This window comes from Crotalus tigris, unplaced genomic scaffold (assembly GCF_016545835.1).
Source record: "Crotalus tigris isolate CLP2741 ecotype Arizona unplaced genomic scaffold, ASM1654583v1 scf7180000018838.1047803, whole genome shotgun sequence".
In the NCBI taxonomy this organism is placed as follows: Eukaryota; Metazoa; Chordata; class Lepidosauria; order Squamata; family Viperidae; genus Crotalus; species Crotalus tigris.
Window position 1 is genome coordinate 394,308 of NW_024097227.1, and position 22,269 is coordinate 416,576.

At 37.5% G+C, this 22,269-nt stretch overlaps 1 protein-coding gene across 2 annotated transcripts; it reads right to left on the reverse strand.

Annotated features, from left to right (window-relative positions):
• Positions 1–10,939: 10,939 nt before the first annotated feature.
• Positions 10,940–21,656, reverse strand: NRAS (NRAS proto-oncogene, GTPase). 2 transcript variants are annotated; one of them, XM_039356912.1, is made up of 6 exons: positions 21,638–21,656; positions 19,073–19,199; positions 18,219–18,397; positions 16,602–16,761; positions 16,038–16,161; positions 10,940–15,385 (listed from the first exon to the last, which is right to left on the reverse strand). In XM_039356912.1, exons 2-5 carry the CDS (start codon positions 19,181–19,183, stop codon positions 16,042–16,044), a joined length of 570 nt encoding a protein of 189 aa, XP_039212846.1. In that variant the 5' UTR covers positions 19,184–19,199; positions 21,638–21,656; the 3' UTR covers positions 10,940–15,385; positions 16,038–16,041. The 2 variants fall into 2 exon arrangements, with proteins under 2 accessions (XP_039212846.1, XP_039212845.1); XM_039356911.1 differs by lacking the exon at positions 21,638–21,656 and adding an exon at positions 21,453–21,577.
• Between the last annotated feature and the right edge of the window lie 613 nt (positions 21,657–22,269).

The window sequence follows — 22,269 nt, forward strand, 5'->3', positions numbered from 1 at the left end:
TATGTACCCCATTTAGCAATTTTTGAACTATAACAATAAGATGATATTATAAACCAACCAACCCACATATGTATATATCTATAAATGCATAATATAATATTATGACACCAAACTGGCAGGAGTAGCCAACACCCCAGAAAACAAACTCAGGATCCAAAAAGATCTTGACAAATTTGAACAATGGGCTCTATCCAACAAAATGAGTTTCAATGTGGAGAAAAGCAAAGTTTTACATTTAGGTAGGAAAAATCAAAGGTACAAGTACAGATTGGGCAAGAGCTGGCTTAAAAACAGTAACAGGGACCTTGAAGTCCTCGTGGACGATCACTTAACCATGAGCCAGCAGTGTGCAGCAGCAGACAAAAAAGCTAATACAATCCTGGGTTGTATAAACAGAGACATAGAATCAAGATCCCGGGAGGTATTAGTACCACTTTATAAAATCCTAGTAAGATCACACCTGGAATACTGCAGCCAATTTTGGTCACCATAACACAAAAAAGATGTTGAGAGTTTGGAAAAAATTCAGAGAAGAGCAACTAAGATGATCAAAGGCCTGCAGACTAAAACATACAAAAAACGCCTGCAGGACATGGGTTTGGCTAATCTAAAAGAAAAGAAGAAATAGGGGAGACATGATAGCAGTATTCCAGTATTTGAAGAGGGGGTCACGTTATTCACCAAAGCATCCGAGGGCAGGACAAGAAACAATGGTTGGAAACGGATCAAAGAGAGAAGCAACCTGGAATTAAGGAGAAACTTCCTGACAGTGAGGAGAATTAACCAGTGGAACAGCTTGCCCCCAGAAATCATGGGTACTCCATCACTGTAGATTTTTAAAAAGAGGCTAGACAGTCATTTGTCTGAGATCGTATAGGTTCTCCTGCTTGAGCAGGGGGCTGGACTAGAAGACCTCCAAGGTCCCTTCCAGCTCCTATTCTATTCTATTCTCTTCTATTCTCTTCTAGTCTAGTCTAGTCTAGTCTAGTCTAGTCTAGTCTAGTCTAGTCTAGTCTAGTCTAGTTAGTCTAAAAAAAGGTTTTGCTTCCAGCCACAGGCATCCCATATGAAAGAAAATCTAAGCTATAAAGTAGTCTGGGTTCATGCATCTGGGTTTTGATTTAAGATATTTTGTGAACCAGTTCAACTGTAGTTTATTCAACAGACCATGGCTCATCTCCCAGTGCATATATCTTGAAGGATTGTGTTCCAAACGTCTTATGCCATATAAATGAGACCTGCTCAATTTGAGACTACTTTAGCTGACAAATAGCTAAAAGTTATGTCAGTCTGCTATTGCTACTTTTTCTTCTTTTGCAGCAAGAACAGAAGTATTATTAGCCCCTGATGGAAGAGCATAGACTTAGCCTGTGACTGCCCACAATTCAGAGCAGTGATTTTGAATCTTGACAACTTTAAGAGGTCTGGATACCAACTCCCAGAATTCCTCAGGCAGCACTTTTTTAAGGGATTGGAAAAAAATTAGAAGCAGGCAGGCAGGCAGGCATTTAGAGACAGACAAACATCTAAATACTAAATCTGTCACCTAAAAGGGGTACTTTTCTTCCTCTGAAAGGATATCCTGTCAGAATATGTCTAGGAGACTTTTTTCAATAGTTTTGGTTTATTGCTTGTCTTGAAGGAGAAGATAAATATCCCATCAAAGAATTTCTGTTGACTTGTTAGCCAAATTTTACTTTAGCCTTGATTACAAATCAGCATTCTCCACTGTGCTCAGGGATAATAAGCTAACTTAAGGACTTCATGTCAGAAAGGAGATATAGATCTCTTTATTAAGATCTCCTCAATCTGTGCTCCCCCAGCATCTCCTACCCAAGAATGTTGTCTCAGGGGTCTCACCACAATATCTGCATATTGTCAGAAATCCTTACCACATCCCTGGCTCCAACAAGACACAAGTCGGTGAGTTCACAGGTGGCTGTTTTAATCACGGAACTTCTGGCATGTGTTTAGTCATATAAACAACAAACAAAGTTAGCGCTAGGAGCAATCGCCTCCTAGCGCCTTACATATGCGTTTCCCAACCGGGCCCCACCCCCCACCCACCTGACCAGCGTCCGGTGTGTGAGGTGATAAGAGTGTCTAGGCAGGAGGCACTGTAGGCTCCAAGCCTCATGAGCTTCCCTGTGCTGATCAGCTGCTCGTAGGGCCACGCTGCAGGCCTCCGGCATCCTGGTTCTTCCCTGTGCTGAACAGCTGTTTGGCAGGCTGGCCATGGAGCCGGTCAGCTGTTTGGCAGGACAACCATGGAGCCGATGGCCACACTGCCACGTTCTGCCCATCAACAGTCCAGGTAATAGGAGAGGGAAGGGCTGTCGCCATTGGTCTTGTTGCTGGACTCCTCCGCTGAATCAGGACGCCCATAGACACTATCCTTGCCCCCTCCCCCCTCCCGTCAGTGTTGAGTCCACAGAGGCTTGACACATATAAGATTTAGGATTTAGATGATTTGCAGAACTAGTTTTTACTCCAGAAAAACTTTCACATCAACCACAACTGAATTACAGGGATCAAAGATTCTGTTCTCTCTCTCTCTCTCTCTCTCATAAGTTTTTATTGATTTTTTAATACAGTTCAATAGTGCTTATTCAACAAATGTGTTATTTGAGTTTATCATTCACCAATACAAATTAAATTCCTAATTCCTAATTCATTTCTCCAGCCATTGATAAAATAAGTCCCAAATTTGAAAATATTCTGTTTCTTCTTTTTTCTTTCAATCTCAGACTAAGTCTGTCCATTTCCACACAGTCTAGTTATCATGGTTCCGACAGACAGAGACAAATAAAGCAGAACTCAGAGGCATGGAAATTTCTTAAAGAACATGTTTATTAGTTACAAAGTATCGGCACGTCAAAAGCAAAACCAAGTCTTAAGACACACATAACAATTCCCAATACAAAGTTAAGAAATCCCACCCCTAAGGCTATGCAAGGAACTACGTTCCCCAATACATCTTCTTAGCGGGCTTTTCACAAAACATCCAGCCTGCAGTCTCAGGAGCAATCGATAAATTTGGTTCCCATGGGACAAAGATTTATTTTGACTAGTGAAGCACCTGGTAATCCCCCCTCCCTTCTTTCAACTGAAAATGAATAAAGAAGATGGCCACTTAACACTATTATTTTTTTAATTATTTCTTCCTCCAATGATATTTCTTCGTTTTTCCAATATTGTGCAAATATAAGTCTTGCTTCTGTTGTCACATGTAAAATTAAATATATACGTTGTTTGTCAAGCTTTTCTGGCATTATACCTAATAAAAAAGTTCAGGTTTAAAGTGTACATGTTTCCCCAGCATCTTTTCTAGTCAAGTATATATTTTTGTCCAATATTTCTTTGCTTTAATACATGTCTACCATACATAATAATAAGTACCTGGTTTATGATTACATTTCCAACATTTATCCGACATATTTTTAAACATTTTTGCTAATTGTGCTGGTGGCAAGTGCCATCTATAAAACATTTTATATAAGTTTTCTTTATAAGACATTGACATTGTCAATTTATAATTTCCTTCCCACAGGCTTTGCCATTTCTCTAAATCTATATTGTATCCGAAATTCTTTGTCCATATTATCACTGTTTCTTTTACTTGTTCGTTTTCCATTTTCAAATTTAATAGGAAATTATACATTTTCTTAATTAGTTTTTCATCAGAGATTAATATCTGATCAAACAAAATCTGCTCTTTATAGAATCCATACAATTTAAGATCTTTATCATATCTCATTTGCATCTGTAAATGTGACCACCATGATAGATCAATATCCTGATTTTCCGTCTCTTGTCTTGATTTTAAGTTCCCTTCAGAATTTAGAACATCTTTATATGTCCGTATTTTCTCAAGACTAACTAGATTTGGGTGTTCGAATGTTTCCATTGTTGAAAGCCATCCTGGAATTTTCAAATATATTTTACATTTTATTTTTTCTCATGTTAGTAATAAATATTTATGAATTTTATTTTTCCCATACCATAAGAAAGCATGCCAACCAAGTTGTAAGTCATGACCCTCTAGATACAACAATCTTTTATTTTATTTTATTGTCAAACCAAAACCTCCATTTCCCTTAGCTTCTTGTAACATTTTCAATTTAATTCTGCTTTCTTCCCTTGCCAGATAAATTTGAAAATTAAGGAATTTAGGTCTTTAAAAAAATTCTCTAGTTTTATAGGTATCGTTTGGAATAAGAAAAGTATTTTTGGTAATATATTCATTTTCACTGTAGCAATTCTTCCCAACATCGACTTCCCAACATTGCAGATTTTTCCATTTTTCCAAGTCAAGTTTTATTTGGTTTAGTAATTTTATATAGTTATCTTCTTTTATCATTGAACATCTTGCTGTCAAGTATATTCCAAAATATCTAACCTCTTTAACTATTTGTAGATCTATTTTTTCTGACAAGTTTTTTTTGTTTATCTGTAAGATTTTTAACTATCACTTAGTGCAGTGGTTCTCAACCTTTTTAATGTCGCGACCCCCAACCGGTCGTAAGTCGAGGACTACCCAACCGGTTGTAAGTCAAGGACTTTCCCTGCCCGGGAGCGCCGCGCCGAGGCGCCGGCCGAGGCGTAGCTGCAAGGGGCAGCGACGGCGCAGGGTGACCACCGGCTGGGCCACCAGCTGGCCCAGCCCAAGGGAGGTAAGGCACCCACCGGGCCCCATGCGTGCCAGCAACCCTCCCTGCGCCCGCCGGCCTCCCACCTCTCACCCCTGGCCCTCTTTTACTTACATTTTTAGTAGTTGCTCAGCAGGGAGGGGTGGAAACTTCCAGACAGCTCGCCTTCCCTGCAGACAACTTGCAGCACCATTTGCAGAATGGGACTTTTGGCGGGCTCAGCAGGACAGAGACAGCCTGGACAATTCCTATTGGCTTTTGAAAGCCAATAGAATTAGACTCTATTCAAGAGATCTCACCCAGATCTCAACATGTTGCTGAAAATCGACTGTTCAGCAGCATGCCATGTTCTATGACTGTCTATGACTTGGGCAATCTGTGCAGTTGCCAGCAGCCTTTCTCCCATCTGTTTGAAGAGGTTCCTCAGTTCGATTGGGCCGACCATCATCGGCTCCAAGCTCCCAAGGCTTCCCTTCTTCCTCTTCAGGGCAACTTTCCAACCCCTTAGGGTCTCCAGATGGAACAAAATTGGACTAGGAAACTGGAGGCCCAGTTTCTTTCATCTGTGTCATCATGACACCAAACCAGAAGTCTCTCAAGATTCTGTTCTCTCAAAGAGGGTAATTATTTGTTGGAATTTCCTCAAATATTCTTCCATTTTGAAATGCAATTGGAACCATTTCCAAATCCTAGTGTTCAGGCTGAGCTCAGTATGTTAATTTGCTGAATCCCACATGTCATCCTTGGGAAGACTTTCCCAGCTTTCTCAATCCATTTTCAGAAAACTATCTGCCCTCTTCAGCTGGCGGTAAAACTACATTTGCTTCTATTATTTCTGCAGTTAATGTCAAAGGTATTAAAACTGCGATCTGAAACCAAGAATGACCTTTAGGCTTTACAGTAACACTAATTCCCTTTTGCTCTCTTGTGACTTCTTTTATTCAAAAAGTCAGATGAACTAAATAGGATCATCAGAAAAAGAATAGAAAATGTGTGGAAAAATCTTCTGGAAGTTGTAGCCTTGTGATAGAGAACTACAAAGATACAACTTTCCCCCTTGTTATCTATACAGCCCTAGCCTTATCATCATTTTATGAAAGCAGGTGGCTCTTCCAGCAGGCTTTGAATGATTAAGGATGCTGTGCTGACACAAATATTTTATTTTTGGTTGTATTCTGTGTTTCCTCCAATGTAGTAATACACTGTATATTGCTTAGTATCTTTGCTGTTTTTTATCATTGTTTTAACATTCATTGCTTAGAATCAGTTGGATGATTGAGGCAGTGTATAAATTGAACAAACAAATAACTACTAAAAACTTATTTGATCCCTAGACAGCAACTATTCCCCAATCTACACCTCTGTGGCCTAGCCCTAGAACAACACAATGCTAATACACATATGTTCTGTGAACTCGGTTACTGTGATTTATAAACCACAGTAAACTTTTGTTAATTGATCAATCATAGTGGAGATGGTTAATCGATTAACAACAGATCTCACCTCTCCCCTTCCTGCTCCCGCCTTCCCCATCTTTTTATTGTTGCAATGTTTGACTTTTTGTACTAACTTATGTGTTTAATTTAGCTTTTATCTTTTACGATTATAAGCTGTTCAGAGTTACCTTAATTCTACAAATGAATAAATAACTTAAACCATGGCTTAATGCATGGGTAGACAACATGTTGTTCCACTTAGCTCATAGCATTTTTTTTCAGTACCATAGTATGCCAAGCTCACATTGCCAAGATCAGGTAGCAAAGTTGCCATATTTAGCATTTTTCAAAATCAGTCTCTCTCTCTCTCTCTCTGTGTATATATGTGTGTGTGTGTGTGTGTGTGTGTGTGTGTGTGTGTGTGTAATATATATATCTATCTTTTAAAATACTAAAATATATATATCTTTTAAAATACTAAAAATGCAAATTTTTTGGCCGGTTGAAAGCTTAGTAACTCTTTTTAACCACAGGCTTGTTTATATTAAACAGGCTGGTTTATTATATCCTGGTGTTCGTTTTTTCTTTTATCTATATCTATATCTATATCTATCTATCTATCTATCTATTTGTTTTCTGAGGTTTTTGCGGGTTTTGGGTTTTCTCCCATGTAAAATTGGAAGTGTCTTGGCGACGTTTCGACGAAGTCCCATTCGTCATCTTCAGGCTGGTGTTTTCAGCTTCTAGAAGCAAGCATTGCTCCTCGAAGCACGAAGCTGAAAACACCAGCCTGAAGATGACGAATGGGACTTCGTTGAAACGTCGTCAAGACACTTCCAATTTTATGCGGGAGAAAACCCGAATAACCAAAGACCTACATACAATACAAACACACGCGAAAACCTCAGAATATATATATATATATATATATATATATATATATATATATATATATATATATATATATATATATATATAATCTAATTTATTGGCCACCCATCTTACCACAAGGTTAAATAGGTGCATTCCTTACAACTATCTGCAGGCACCATCCCAAAAAATAGAGAAGAGTATTTCAATTCTGCCACCTCCATTGAGACAGTGTGACATCCCTCTCGCTCTTTCTACCACCTCTTAGCTGACTGATAAAAACAGAAAAGCATAGCCAGAAAGTTTTTCAATCTAATGTAGTGTGATGTGTCAATCAGGCCTATCACTGTTTCCCCAGGTTTGGGCCAAGAGATTAGATGAGCTCTGTTGTTGATGTGGTTTTCATAATTGGGTGTATTGGGTTGCATCTACCTTGGGCATCACAGGTTATTGTTCGCAACTGTTGGTTTTAATCTTTGTATGACTGTTGGAGAAAAAGATAAGTTTAAAGTGCTGGCAGAGTAGAATTGGAGCTTTTTGGGCCAGTGCAACTTACATAATTTCCCTGTTTAAAATAATAAGATAACTGAAGTTATTCTCTGCTCAGGCACTTCGAAGGAAATGCTTCATATTAGGACACAGATATCAAAGAGCAAAGGACTTCCTTGTTAAGTCTATAATGAGAAGAATGGATTTTAAAATGTATGGAGAATTCTTCTGTAGATGACACAAAACATAATTCAGAATAAAAATTACTGAATGAAATACTGAACCAAAGATGACATTCAGCCAAATATCCTTTACATATTAGGAAGGGTGTGCAGGGCTGGTTAATTCAGGGTCTGTTTAGACAGATTAAGATGAGTTCAAACAACAAACTGAACTATAAAACAATGGAAGGGGGTTTCCTACAACATGCTAAATAAAAACCAATCAGACCACATTTTGAGGGTTCCTTGGTGCTCTCTGAGCTTGATTGTTTTCTTGCAGACCTTTCATTACTCAAACTAGGTAACATTATCAGTGCTAGTGACTAGTTTGGTGAATGAAATATCTGCAAGAAATCAACCAAGCTCAGAGAGCTATAAATGTTCTCCTTATTAAAACCACATTATGGCTAGCCTGTGAAATGAATCTGTCAGTATCAAGTCACATCTTTATATATGTTAAAAAATAAAAATGCCCTTGGGATAAGCTCAACTGCTAGCTACGTTTTTATAGAAATAATTTGCCATTGTCACCTTCTGGGAAACACATTGTCTTCTCAGTTCTAGCTTCTGTGTTAGAACATAGTTATTATTCTATTCTGTTCTGTTCTGTAAAACAAAGGATTTCATTAGCCAAGTTGAGACTATTTCTTGAAAAAACTAGATTTTAATTTACCAGATTTACAAAAATATAATTGGATATTTTTTTAACTTCTGAATTTCCTCAGCCAGTCTCCCTTACTGTTTTTCTTTTTTATAGTAATTTTATTAAAACAGTACAAGCTAATGCAAACTAAAAGAAATAAAAGAAAAAGGAAAATAGAAGCACTGAGTGGTCAGCATTTTTTTATTAAATTGTATAAGTATCCATTTTGTTGGAAAATGTATAGGCCATTTTCTTTTTCTGTTCTTGGATATTGCAATTGTTTCTGCTCATCTGAATAATGTTCTCACACAGCTCCTCTTATGAGAGTTTACGTTGTTACTTTAATAGTGGAATACTTGGTTAGTGTGAATAGTTTTTTCATAGACTTGTATTTCTAATTTGCTGTCATTTCCTCTGCTGATGAGGATATTTTTATTTATTTGTATTTCATATTTCTTAACTTCTTCCTGTTCCGGCAAGCAGTGCTATCAGCTGAGAGATTCAGGATGCCAAGCTCTTCAGCTGAGTTTCTTCCTGTTTGGGGACCCTAAACGGGCCAGAAGCCACCCCGGAAAGGTGGCAATGAAGGAAGGTAGTCCCAGGGACCTAGGAGAGACAGCAGTCTCCCCGATTCGTCCAGGAGAAGCCTCCCAGAAACCAACAGGAGAAAAGCTGGCTAACTCCATTGTCTAGCCCCAGCTGCAAGCAAATGGAAGTCAAGAAGCTCTACTTAAGCTGATTGTAAACAGTGTGTTTGAAGCTGGGTAAGAACTAATTTTCTCTATCCTACTTATTTTCCTGAAAAAAAAAGAACTCCCAAGAAGCAAAAATACCTCTGAGAGTGAAAAAAAGAAGGGATTTCCCCCCCCCCCCTTTTGGCTATTGGAATCCCTGAATCTAACTCTTTAAGGGGGAAAAAGATTAGAAAGAACTGAAAAATGATCCAACGCTGACACCTACTGGTGGATGAGGACTATAAAAACTATAAAACCTCTTGTCTGTGGCCTTCAGTCTCAGTAAACACAGCTGCTTAGATAAAGTGTTATTTACAAAAACAATGGATGTTTTACAAGAGGAAATATATGATACGCTGCAATCCATTCAAAGGACAATGATCTCAAATCGCAAATACAAAATAACTTTGAAAGTCATGTGTCTTTTCCAATTGCTCCTTTATTATGGTATTATATTATTCTTTCTATATTTCTCTTTTAAAATTGCAATAAAATATACTTTTAATTATATTAAAACTGAAAGTTTAAATTGCTGCCTTTTTCAAGACCAGAATTTATTGTGTATAACATAGATATAACTAGTAAGATATTTCTAAAATCATAATGAAATATCAATAGTAGAGAATATACATAGCTCAGGGTTGAACTGTTGGGTTCTGACTTCTGAGCATATTTTCCTGCAAATATTTCATTACCAGGCTAGATAGTATCATCAGTGCACAGGAGGGTGGAGCTTGCTTATTATTAATATATAACAGCTTGGCTAGGATTAGTTTCAGGCTATATCTTTTAAACCAAGGGTGTCAAACTCGTAATGTCATGTGATGTGTCATGATGTATCATTACTTTTTTGCCATTGCCAGCAATGGGGTGGGCATGGTTTTGCTATGGTGCATCTGGCCTGCGGGCTGACAGTTTGACACCGGGTTCAAATTGTAGGTGATTATGTGCCATCAAGTCATTTTCAACTCTTAGTGACCACATACATTTTCTCCATGACTATCAATCCCTAATCTGTCTTTCAGGTTTTCCAACAGTGCATTCATCCCCATTGTAACTGAGACCATCTGTCTTGCTGCTGACTGTCATTTTATATCTTCCCCTTTTTTCAGCATGAAAGCTGGCTGGATAATCTTGGGTCAGTCATTCTCTCAGACCAAATCACTTCACAGGATGGTGTTTGTAGAGAAAATAGGAAACGGAAGGCGTATTAAATAGCACACTGATGTTTCTTGTCCTGTATATCAGGGGTCCCCAACTCCCGGTCCGTAGACCAGTACCAGGCCGCGGCATGGCAGCAACTGGTCTGCCCAAACAAGCAAAGCCCTATCCGCAGGATGCAGACAGCACACAAAACCATGCATCCTTCCAATCCACGGAAAAACCTCTCTCCACGGAACCAGTCCCTGGTGCCCAAAAGGTTGGGGACCTCTGTTGTATATAACTTTTTCATGCGGTCAATGAGTTATTCTGGAACTTCCATTATTTTTTAAGCAGCAATAATCTGAAATTCACCTATCCTACCAAGTGACATTTAGAAAAGAAAAAAATAGAGTTGGTGGAACATAAATTTTCTTTTTCTTTTTTTGATAGAAATGTATATTTCTGCCATTCTACAATACCAACAATATATTTTTAAGATTCCGAACATTTAGCTAAAAATCTGTGACTGACTATAAGACTTGGGACAGCTTTACTGAACAATCTAGGGATCTGACTAGCCCAAATGTACTGTAATTATTCATATATCTCCAAGTGTTTTGAAGATGGTTCACACTCATTTGAAAAGGATTCACCTTGTAATAGTTACAGGTAATTATAGTAATTATGAATTACCCACATTTTAAAATACAAAATAGGGGATGTTGTTTCTGAACCAATTACTGAACAAACACGCTAAAGAAATATTTATGTATTTTAGGAAAAAAAACAGTGTTTGCTTAAACACATTTAAAAATGATTACATTACAATGGAATTAGATTTAGTGCTTTGACAATATGTCAACCTTTAACATTTAATGGTCTGGAAATCCAGAGAGTAAGTTCTTGAAATATCATACATTGGAAGCATGGTCCATTTTTTTTATCCACACAGCATCTATTGCCCCATATTAACTGTGGTATTCAGCTATGTGAGATCTAGAAATAAGCATAACTAAAAGTAAAATCAGATGTTACAGCAAATATTATAGCATTCTTAAAACAAGTCATTTTGTCATCCAAATAAACATGAAGTGATATCAGCTCCAGAAGTTAAGAATTATTTTTAGCTGCCTCTGAATTATGTATGATCAGAATCTTGACTTCGTTGTTTTATCAATAATGGCCTTCACTGATATTCACAGCATCTTGCAATTCATTTGTTTTGTCCATGGAAAATAGAGCCTAACCATGTCTAGGCTCTATCATATATTATATAGATGAGTCAGGACTAGCAATACACAATATTATATGCACACATAAAAAAGATGGAATTTTTAAAGTCTCTCTAGTGAAGTTTGATTCCTGATGACTATATAGAATAGTATGAAGGTTGGTGAAAGGGGAATGATTTGTTAGATTTTTTTTTTTTGTCTATAAATAGTCTTGTGATACTAACTCCATTCAACTCTGCTTAGCTTTTCGCAAATCAGCCAAAATTGGCAAATTGCTGTCACTTGCTATGATTGGGAATTTCTAATTGTACATACATTTCTAGGAATTCAAATGTGTTAGGCAACAAAGGCACTTTTTGCTTTCAAACAGTCCAAATGTATCTTACCAAAGTTTAGAGAACTTATCAATATAGGTATTTTTTTAAAACCACAGATAGCAGGTAACACAAGAAACTGACCATAAGTTTCAGTGGATCAATTACATTTTCATATGGGCACAAAAATTTCTGAAACAGTATATTAAACATTCTGAAACATTAAAAAAGACAATCCACACATAACACAGCAGGCAACTTACAGAAGCCATTCATCCTATAAAGAAAGCCATTTCCTTTAAAAAGGATCAACACTTGATCTAAGTTTGCACACTATTATCTGCTGTATCAGGAATATCCTTTTAGTAATGGAAAATGTTTAAAAATATTAAGCAGATTAAATCTTGTTTTCTATTCAGCAGTCCAGTAAATATGTATGGCATCTACAGCAAATTATTAGTGTAATTTTAACAGCATTATTATAATCGGTTAGAGGAAAAACAAGGACTGGTAACTGGAAGCCCAGCTTGCAATAGATTTTTTTCCACATCTAAATTTTAATTTATTAGCAAAATAAACTAAAAATCCAATTTGTTTTGGATTCTGCAGAATTAAATGAATCAGTGAGATTCTTTTCTAAAATAAAAGCAAAGGTATCCTTGATCAGCTGAGGAACATGGTTGTAAAAGTTATTTTAAAACACTATTTTTTAAAATCTGCAACTAACAGATACTATCAGCATGTACCACACTCTTATTCAAGACTATGCACTTATTTTAGTTATACATCTGTTCATGATAATTTGTGAGCAACAATTCTATATAAATCTGTGTGCTTGCTTTCCTAAATTTCCTAATATAGGTAGTCCTCGACTTACAACCGTTCATTTAGTGACTATTTGTAAATGTCTGTTCAAAGTTACAACACTTATGACTTTCTTAACTGCCTTGCTTAGCAATAGAAATTTTGGGCTCAGTTGAGGCTGTAAGTCAAGGACTTTCTGTACATGAGATTTATTTGTCACTGCTGTGCATTATTTCAAATGTTCCCCATTGAATTCTTTTTTTCTTAGCGCTACAGAAAGAGATGATCAGTGATCTGGAAAACACAGCAGACCATCAGGAATAATATATTGTTGCGGCCTAGGTTAACCACTACAACATCCTCTGCAAATGTAAATGCAGGAAATTTCAAGAATTGAAAGAACGCAAGAATTACAAATGTTACCAACTTTTAGAGAAATGTTTTATATGCTGAAGCAAACAGTTGTTTGAAAATTGCTTCCATCACCCAAATTAGCTGATTTCACCTACTTCAGTATACAAACTGCTTTTTTAATTAACCTATGTCTCATTTGTGATGAAACAATATTTAATACAAGTAAACCCCAGATGGAAAATTACTAATGTATCACTATGTGCTTCTCAGATTCATTGGCAAACATGCAGAACACAGAGCCAAAAATGACATTTAATATTCAGGCTCTTGGAATTACAATTTCTAAACTGCAAATGCTAACCAAGAAGTGTGATTTCTCAATGATTCTTCTAAGCCCAACAATTCGCTGTACTTCTTTTTAGGTGGTCCCATGTTCTGTAGTAGTGCTTCTGTAATTTACACAGCTAACTGACTTTTAGAAATCAAGCAAATTTCACTATCTACCAGTGTATATGCCACATATCTACCACAGAACAAAGGAATCACACTAAGAAAAAATGGAATGCTATGTAGCATGGAGCAACATGCAAGGGACTTTAAACAGTATCAATTTATTGCTCAGGTGACATCAATTTCTCGAGAAAATGAGCTCTATTTTGCTTGGTTTAATATTAACACATTAGGCATATGAACACATTATTTTATGGTCCTATATAATGCTGTATGTAATTAGCTTCAGATCAAATATGTCTGAAATGATCCATTAAGTTATATATTTAGGAAATAATATGCCAACTTTCTTATTGTGGTGATTAGATAGTTTGGATTACAGTGGTTTTCTACCCAACTTGGAATGTATGCAGTAAAATGGCAATATTGCGAACTAGTAAACCACTTAACAACCACAAACTCAATTTCTATTGAAGTCATTTCTGTCCTTCAATAAACCACATCAATCAGATAAGTAAAACAGTCAAACAGACAGCTTTTATATACCTCACATTTTAACATCTACTTTCAGTGAAGGCAGTTCACTCACCCACTTGCAAGTGAGATGATACACGGGATTCAGGACCAGATTTTGGATATATAATATAAATAGTAATCCAATCAACTACTCCTCAGCATTAGAGAAAGGAAAACTCACAGCTCCTTTTCTTTTATAATAGAGGTACGGAAGCTACTGAGGAATCCAGCTCCAAATTTGTAAGGATAAATGTACAGTATCAGTTTAAACCTGCTTTTAAGCAGCAGGAAAATTACAGTAAATTCACCCTTTACTCCTCTAGTTCCATTTTATGCTAGCTCTTCACCTCTGGTTTCACTGCACAGCAGTAGCCTGGAGAGAGCTTTCAAAATGAATAATGCTAATGAAGTTGATTCCCTAAATACATTTCTTCACTAGTAAGCCTAAAGATACTGTGCTTGACAAAGATATCAAATGAGTAAATAAGTTTAACTAAAAATAGAAGTGCAGAAATAGCTGGGATAGAAAAGATTTTTTTTCTACATAAACTTCATACAGCCATGTTTTATGACTGATAATGGAATAACAGCTGTTGACAATATCCACAGCTAATAAGTGGTCCTGATGAAAATACCAGTACCTTCAAGCACAAGGTAAATGGAATGTATTGTATTTAAAAATAGAAAATAGCAGTTAACTGCTATTTCCTCAGGAGAATCTTAATCTCAAAGTGCCTTTCAGTCAATGATGCAAGGAACTCTGACAACAAAGCCCAGTGACAGTAAATATTTTCTGCAAAATTCCCACATACAGTTCATTGGGAAGCCCAAATAGAAGAATAATACAATAAAGCCAAGCATAGTTAATACTGGGTTACACAGACCAATGTACTGAGTCAGCTTCAAACAATCAAGACGGGTCAGCTAGGAACCAGAGCTGCAACCTGCATGATAAGGCTTAAGGTCTAGCTTGCCTTTTTAAAGAGGCACTTGATAATCAAATAATTTTACTTTTGTTATAAAAAGGGGGCCAGAATTAAAGATGTTAGACTAGGTGTGATTAATCTAATGCACAATAGGAATTTTTTACATAGTATAGGAAATGTGACAAATATTATCCTGGTTTAAAACGGTGTACAGGAAATCAAGCATTATGTTACCATACAATGCTGTGTAATGGCTTTTTTGGAATAGCAAGATCATAATTCATTCCAGCCTTCTTTCCAGAAAATGAGATGTTATTTTTTTCAAGGCATTTGGCCTCTAAAGTTCCCATATAATCAGTTTCTCTGTTTGAACCTACCCAAGAAAGAAAAGTGAAAAATCCCACACATAACGTATGAGATTTTCTTTGCATGCTCAACTGAGCAAAGAGGTAGATGTTCAGAAACAGTATCTTCTGATGCTGATAGAATGTTTTAATATTGATCAATTGGCAACTTGCATGATACTGGCCAAGGCATCATCATGAAATGCAACACAGTGGAATTAAGATTCAGCTTTGAACTTGGATGGATGATTCAAAGGCAGCTGAAATAGATAAATGTTTTGTTAGTTCTGTTCTATTAGACATAAAATATTATTAGCACAGATTTATCTCAGAACGTCTCTCCAAAATCCAAGAAGAACTACACGTTTAATTCTGATTTACAGACACTGAACTAGTGCATGACAGTATAAAGTACAGGCAAATGAAATTCCAGAGGCCAGTAGGCTTATAAGCACATATGTCTTTTCATCCGGAGTGTTCTATAAAAACTGCAAGAACTTTCATTTTTATAAAATATAATGCAGAGACTGGGTACCAATCAACTTCAATTGATCTGCAACATAATAAGCCAACATTCTCTACCAGTAATTATGAGAGTACCAAGTTACTTTTTGCTAAACCTTTTAACATAAGTAAGTTTTGTAGAGACATATCCAGAGTAATATCAGCTTGATGGCAGAAAAGTATATAAATTTACAAATTGCCTTCAAAATACCTAATAGTTCAAAAATGTTATATTGTACCTCAGTGTCTCTCAACCTTAGTGACTAAGAACTGCAGACTTCAACTCTCAGAATGTGCTGGCTGTGGAATTCTGGGAGTTGAAGCCCACTGATCTTAAGGTTGCCAAGGTTGAAAAACACTGCTGTATCATATTTGTCAAACATAAACTATCAGCTAGTCTAATCCTACCTCATCACATCACAAGACAAGACACCCCCATGCAGCCTTGATTTCCATCTTCATTACTGTTGAGCCTTTTCATTCGATACTGACGGATTTCTCTAACCAATGTATAAAAAGCATCTTCAACACCCTGAATGGAAAGTTGAGAAACATATGCTCTTAAGTGAATTATTTCCTATACTTTATTTTCTCACATTCCTCCTGAAAATCTCTGTACTGAATTTACCAATAATGTTCTTCATTAATGTTAAGAATCCTCCTCTATTCTTAAAGAATTAGGATTTTGCATCCCAAACATAAACTATTTCTTACACAGCTATTCACAATTAAAATGCAGGAAAGTGGACTGCACTTCTTCAAAATTCAGCTGCTAGATTAGTAATTAATATAGATATGCAAATAGGACTAGGCATTGTGGTTCTTAGAAATTAAAAACTGAAATAGCCCACAAGATGGCTGCTCCTACCCATAGGTGTTAATGTCTTCCTTATCAATCAGATTTGTCCATATACCTAACAATAACGCTAGCTATTTTCTTGAGATATGAGCAGCAAGACAAGAATTCATTACCTGTCTTGTTTTGGCAGATGTTTCAATGAATGGAATGCCATAGCTCTTTGCTACTTCGTGAGCCTGCTTGGTGTCTACTGTTCGTGTTGGTAAATCACATTTGTTTCCCACTAATACCATTGGTACATCTTCTGAATCTTTCACTCTTTTAATTTGCTCTCTGGGGAAAGATATGATGGGAAAAAAGAAAATGAATCTTTCTGGGAAAAGATATGATGCGGTATGTTAATGGAAGAGAGAACACATACCTTCTGTGCTTCTTTTTGACACTGTTTATGCTGTCATTGATGAACAGACCAACCAAGATAAAACTGCTACCTGCCTCTGATTAGTGAAAAGGCTTGCAGTCCTGAGGGAATTATTCTGCCAAAATAATGCCCTCTATTGGAGGAATTAAATCCAATATTATATGGTATTATTTTCTAGATAACAGTGGATAGAAATGAAATCAAATTTGCTATTATGCTAGTAAAAAAATTAGGTTGAAAAGATGTCCTTCAAGTCTATTTTATGCTTACTTTAATCCAGAGGTGCCCGACCCCTGGGCCACAGCCTGTTGAAAAGTGGGCCGCACGAGTGATGGGCAAGCGTGCACGTGATAAGCGTGCATGAAGCTCCATTTGCACAATGGAATGGAGTTTTGCACACAAGCACCCTCTCCTTGCACAAATGGAAGTTTGCATGTGAGCACTCTCCGCTAAAGTGCCCTCCTCTCACGCAATTGAAGTTTCACGCACAAGCACCCGTTTCGTGTGTGAGCCCAAGTGTCCTTCACTTGCAAACAAAGTTCCGTTTGCACGAGTGGAGGGCACACGCTCCTCATACCAACAGACTTTCCCCGAAAATAAGACCAGGTCTTTTTTTTTTTGCTTCCAAAAGAGGCACCAGGTCTTATTTTCGGGGGATGTCTTACTCACCTCCAGCCCTGACAGCCGGTCCACTTCTTCTGGGGCCGAAAGAACAGCTTCATTCTGCAGCTGCATTCCGCAGTCAGGCCTTTCCAGAAGGCCTATGCAGCTGAGTACTAAGCTATGGATTCAATCCATAGCTCGGCCCTTGGCTGTAAAGATCTTGCAGTACCGAGCTATGGATTCAATCCATAGCTCGGTTCTTGGCTGCGGTGGCCTTCTGGAAAGGCCTGTGACTGAGAAATGCAGGCCTGCCTGCAGAAGAAGCTGAAGAAGTGGGCCGGCGAGGAGAGGCCTGACTGCAAGATAAGTGGGTGTGGGGGGCAGGGGGCAGATCCACACCCCTGCCCTAGCTTGATTTTTAAGTGTGTGCCTCGCCCCAAAACTAGGGCTTATTTTTGGGGTAGGCCTTACTTTCGGGAAAACACGGTACTTACATGCCCTCCACCTGTGCTGGGCCAGGTCACCAAGGGGAAAAGGTTGGGGACTGCTGTTCTAATCCATTCAGTAATCAGATGTTCTTAACATATCACAACTAGTGTCTGCTACATTTTCAAAGTTATATTTGGCACTGATATACAATATTAAGTAAAATATCTCAGCAGTTACTGATCATTGCCTTACTAATCATCTCTCTTTTAAAACTATGACAGCTAGTAGACAATGTGCCACTCAATCTTATCTCTTGTCACTAATAAGGAGAACTTACCTGTAAAGATTTATATCTGCAAATGATTTGCTGTTGTTAATGGCGAACACACAAAGAAAGCCTTCCCCAGTTCTCATATATTGGTCCCTCATGGCACTATATTCCTCCTGTCCTGCCGTATCCAGGATGTCTAGCAAACAAGTCTCTCCATCAATAACAACTTGTTTACGGTAAGAATCCTATGGAAAGTAAGTAAGTATCCAATCATTCAATGTTAATGAGCAAAACTATTTTTGAAATTATAACTGAGATAAGATGAGAAAGAGTAGAGAATCATAATATCTTAAATTTTAAAAATTCAGTAATCTAATTAAACATCATATTCATATTTAATTTTCTCCCTGTTTAAATTTTTTATACATCACCTAGCTTCTTTTGTGACATGGCTTATAACATTAAAGCTTAATATGGGTCTCATGTTTGATTGTTCATCCTTACTTTTATCCTACAACATCTTCTGCCGCATGCTTCCTAGCAAGTCTTTTCCAATTAATTTTTCAAGGCAGTGAAAATAAATATCAGAAACCAGCAACTGACAAACCAGCAAAAAGTGATAAAACATGTTTAAGCATAAGTACAGCTTCCATAAACAGAACGAAAAGTAAAGCCTTTTCTGGATCATACCATGATAGGAAGGAGAAAATGGTTTTATGTTTGAATTACATAATAGTATATACATATACATAAACCTAGCACTGAAACAAGCAAATAAAAAAGCTGGGTGGATACTGGTAATTGTGTATATCTAGAAAAACATGCTTCACCTGGAGCACTGTAACAGTAAAGAAAACAACATACACTTAGTATGCTAAGATATTAATGTTCTCAAAACCTTAATATTCTCAAAACCTTACCTCAATAGTAGGATCATATTCATCTACAAAGTGATTCTGGATAAGCTGGATGGTCAGGGCACTTTTTCCAACACCCCCAGCTCCTACTACCACCAATTTGTACTCAGTCATTGCCTTCCTTAGGGCCCTGTTAGTAACATAAATATATATTACTCTAGGTACAAATCACCCTTCATTAAAGTATCCTAGGGGCATATAACAATTATATATACTGCACCATGAGATGAGTGGCAAATAAATTTGATAAAAAATATACTTCAATATTACATTTTAAAAAAAGTAATTAGGAACAATATAGTTAACAAAATAAAACACAATTCACTTATCCAATCATAAGTAACAATGACCAGCTTCATTACAAGGATCTGTAATGAATAGATAAACAATTTTAGCAATTCATCATCTTCTCTTAAAATACAAAAAAACCCCTCTTCATCTCATCTTTTCCTACACTACTTTTTTTCTTTTTATTCTCTTATTTTCTTAATCTCTTATCTCTGCAGTTTGTGTTAGTCTCTCTCTCTCTCTCTCTCTCTCTCTCTCTCTCTCTCTCTCTCTCTCTCTCTCTCTGCCTCAGTTGGCACTGACACATTTCTTCGATAGACTGGAGTAAAAAAGGGATTAATTTACATATCCAGGTCTTCCATTCTTTTAGGACAGATATAGAAAATATGCAGTCTACAAACTGTATTGTAGCACCCAAAAATTATCCCATCAAGATTCAATGCAAAATGATTTATTTTCAGTGATGCAACATTTTATTTTATAGAATTATGCATGAGAATGGAAGCAAAAAGCTTCAACCAAAAAAGAAAAACAAAGAAAAATAAGGATCATATTGTTAAGAGATTAGGATTATCTATTAAATTTATCTATTTATCTAATTCCTATCAGGATAACCATTTCAGCAATAAATCCAGGACTGTGATCTATCTCATTTACTGATGAAATAGTTATCCTAATAGAAATTTAATTGCCAGGAGAGCAATAGGAAGCATGTATTCTAAAATCAAAAGGAACTTTTGATACTGACTATCACTTGAATTGATTCAGGTTTGGGAATTTAGGACACTTTTTTTTTTACCCTGCTTTCAGGATCTGCCCAGTAAGTGATGAGGCACATCTGAACTCTTCATGAAACTTGTGCCATATAATCCTAAGGAACATTGTTCTATATTCTATACTTTTTAACATCCACATTTGGAATGGACATTTTCTCAAGTTGTTCCAGAGTTCTCCAAATGGGGGCAGCACTTGTCCTAAAGTTCTGGGACAGCTTCTTTTTTATTTAAGCATGTACACACCACAATCTTATTCAAGATTTTGGGACTTCCTCTCTTCATCAAAGAGTCATCAATCTATCTAATCCATCCAGTCAATCCCATTATTAGGTACTGCCATTTATGAAGATTTTTTCTCTCTCTGACCTAACACTAATATAACGCCTTAAATTCAGATCCTAAGTCCCAGCAAAATAAATTATCCCTTTCCACTCCAGCTACTCAGACTGGCATAACTGTGTCAAGTCACTCTGTATAAAACTCCCAACCAAAACAAATGTGCTTTTCAAGACTACATTTGCAAAATTTTAATAAGCACCCAAGAAAAAAATACTTTTGACATTTGGTGTAAGCTAAATACAGAAAGATAATACATGAACAATTGGTCTGAACCCAATTCTTAACTGTAAGGGATACCACATACATTATTAGCCTTTCTGCTAAATAAGTATGTAAATGAGAAGTGTACATTATATTGAACATGATATAACTTCTACACCACCATGTCACCAGTGACTCTAGGCAGTTTACATGTATCAGATTGCACGGATGGTAAAATGATTCAAATTCATATTCCGTGAAGAAAGAAAATTATTCAGTGGTCTTGTGTAAATTAGTAATCCCACATATTTTGTAGGATTGTTACTATGACAGGAAATCCCGTTTCCTTAATAAGAGAAGGAACTTTAAAAAAGCAAACCATATTTTACCTTAGGGCTGTCTATGAACCTAGCCACAATGGCTTGTAAACCACAGCTTATTGAGAATCATGCCAGCTATGGTTTACTCTATAAACCATAGTTAAATAAAACCTGATGGCGTGTGTGACTAAACAGAGCACAAGCCAGCCTTACCGACCAGCTCCTGGCAGCTGGTAAAGCTGCACTAAGCCCTCAAGATCCTAGTCAGAGAATAACAAGCCTCGCAGGACCACTCCATTCTGCCTCCCTCCCTCCACACGCAGCCGAATTGAATGCCCTGCCCTCGGAGGCAGAAAGGGCTCTCCTAAAGGGGCATCAAACACATCGGGCACACATCGAAGACAGGGAGATGGGATTCGAGCGGGAGCGACGGACACACCCAACTCTGGTAGCAAATACCTTCCAAGGCAGCGCCTCTCAACAGCGGGTGGGGATCGACGAGAGACCGCTGTCTCTCGTGACCGGGATACGCCGTTTCCACGCTTCCTCCCACCCCAGACTTGGAGAGAAAGGACTTCAAGGAGACCCCCCCACCCACCCTCCCTACCCAACGGCTAGCAAGTTAAGTATGAACCTCCTCTTACTTCACTTCCAGGCTTCGCGGTCGCCGGAACGCCCTTCCGACGTAGCACAGCGCTGGCGTCATCAACCGGTGCCGAACGTCTCGGGAGGGAGCTGTTCCCGGAGAGAGCTGGAGTCTGGCTACGGTTTCATAAAGGCAGCACCCGAACCCATTCTCTACGCACTATACGAAGGCTTAGGACTCGCTGTCCAAATTGGAGAGGTTAAGGGTATATTCCTGAGAGGAGACTTGGGAAAAAAAGTTTTTCTGGTCTCCAGTTACAGATCCCCCTGCTGTCTTTCTTCAGCTTATGGTAGAGTTCTCCAGGCTGCTCCGCATGCCTGGCTAGAATTTCCAACTAGCAAGGAACATCAGATTTGGAGGTACAATACAAAGATTACGGAGTCGTTTTATTGTGGGTCAGTCCGTTGCCCATGAAACCCAATACTGTGAATTCAGTAAAGTCCGAGGAGGGTGTTCTGAGTGTGTAAATGCACCGCACGTGTATCGGAGCTCATGGGATCTTGGTAATATACCGGCAGCACGTTGGTTTGCCGAGTAGTATTAACAGTTCTTAGCTTGTAAAGAACAGCGTAAGGATGCTTGAGATAAAGCTAGGCATTGCTTGTGCTTGTAATATATTGGTCGAAAGGT

Bases quoted from the DNA above. Each gene is read 5' to 3' on its own strand.
- NRAS (XM_039356912.1), bottom strand. From the start codon at position 19,183: ATGACTGAGTACAAATTGGTGGTAGTAGGAGCTGGGGGTGTTGGAAAA. The intron at 18,398-19,072 runs GTAAGGTTTTGA...TACTTTCCATAG, and splicing joins AATATGATCCTACTATTGAG to GATTCTTACCGTAAACAAGT. The intron at 16,162-16,601 runs GTAATGAATTCT...CTTTCCATTCAG, and splicing joins CATCTGCCAAAACAAGACAG to GGTGTTGAAGATGCTTTTTA.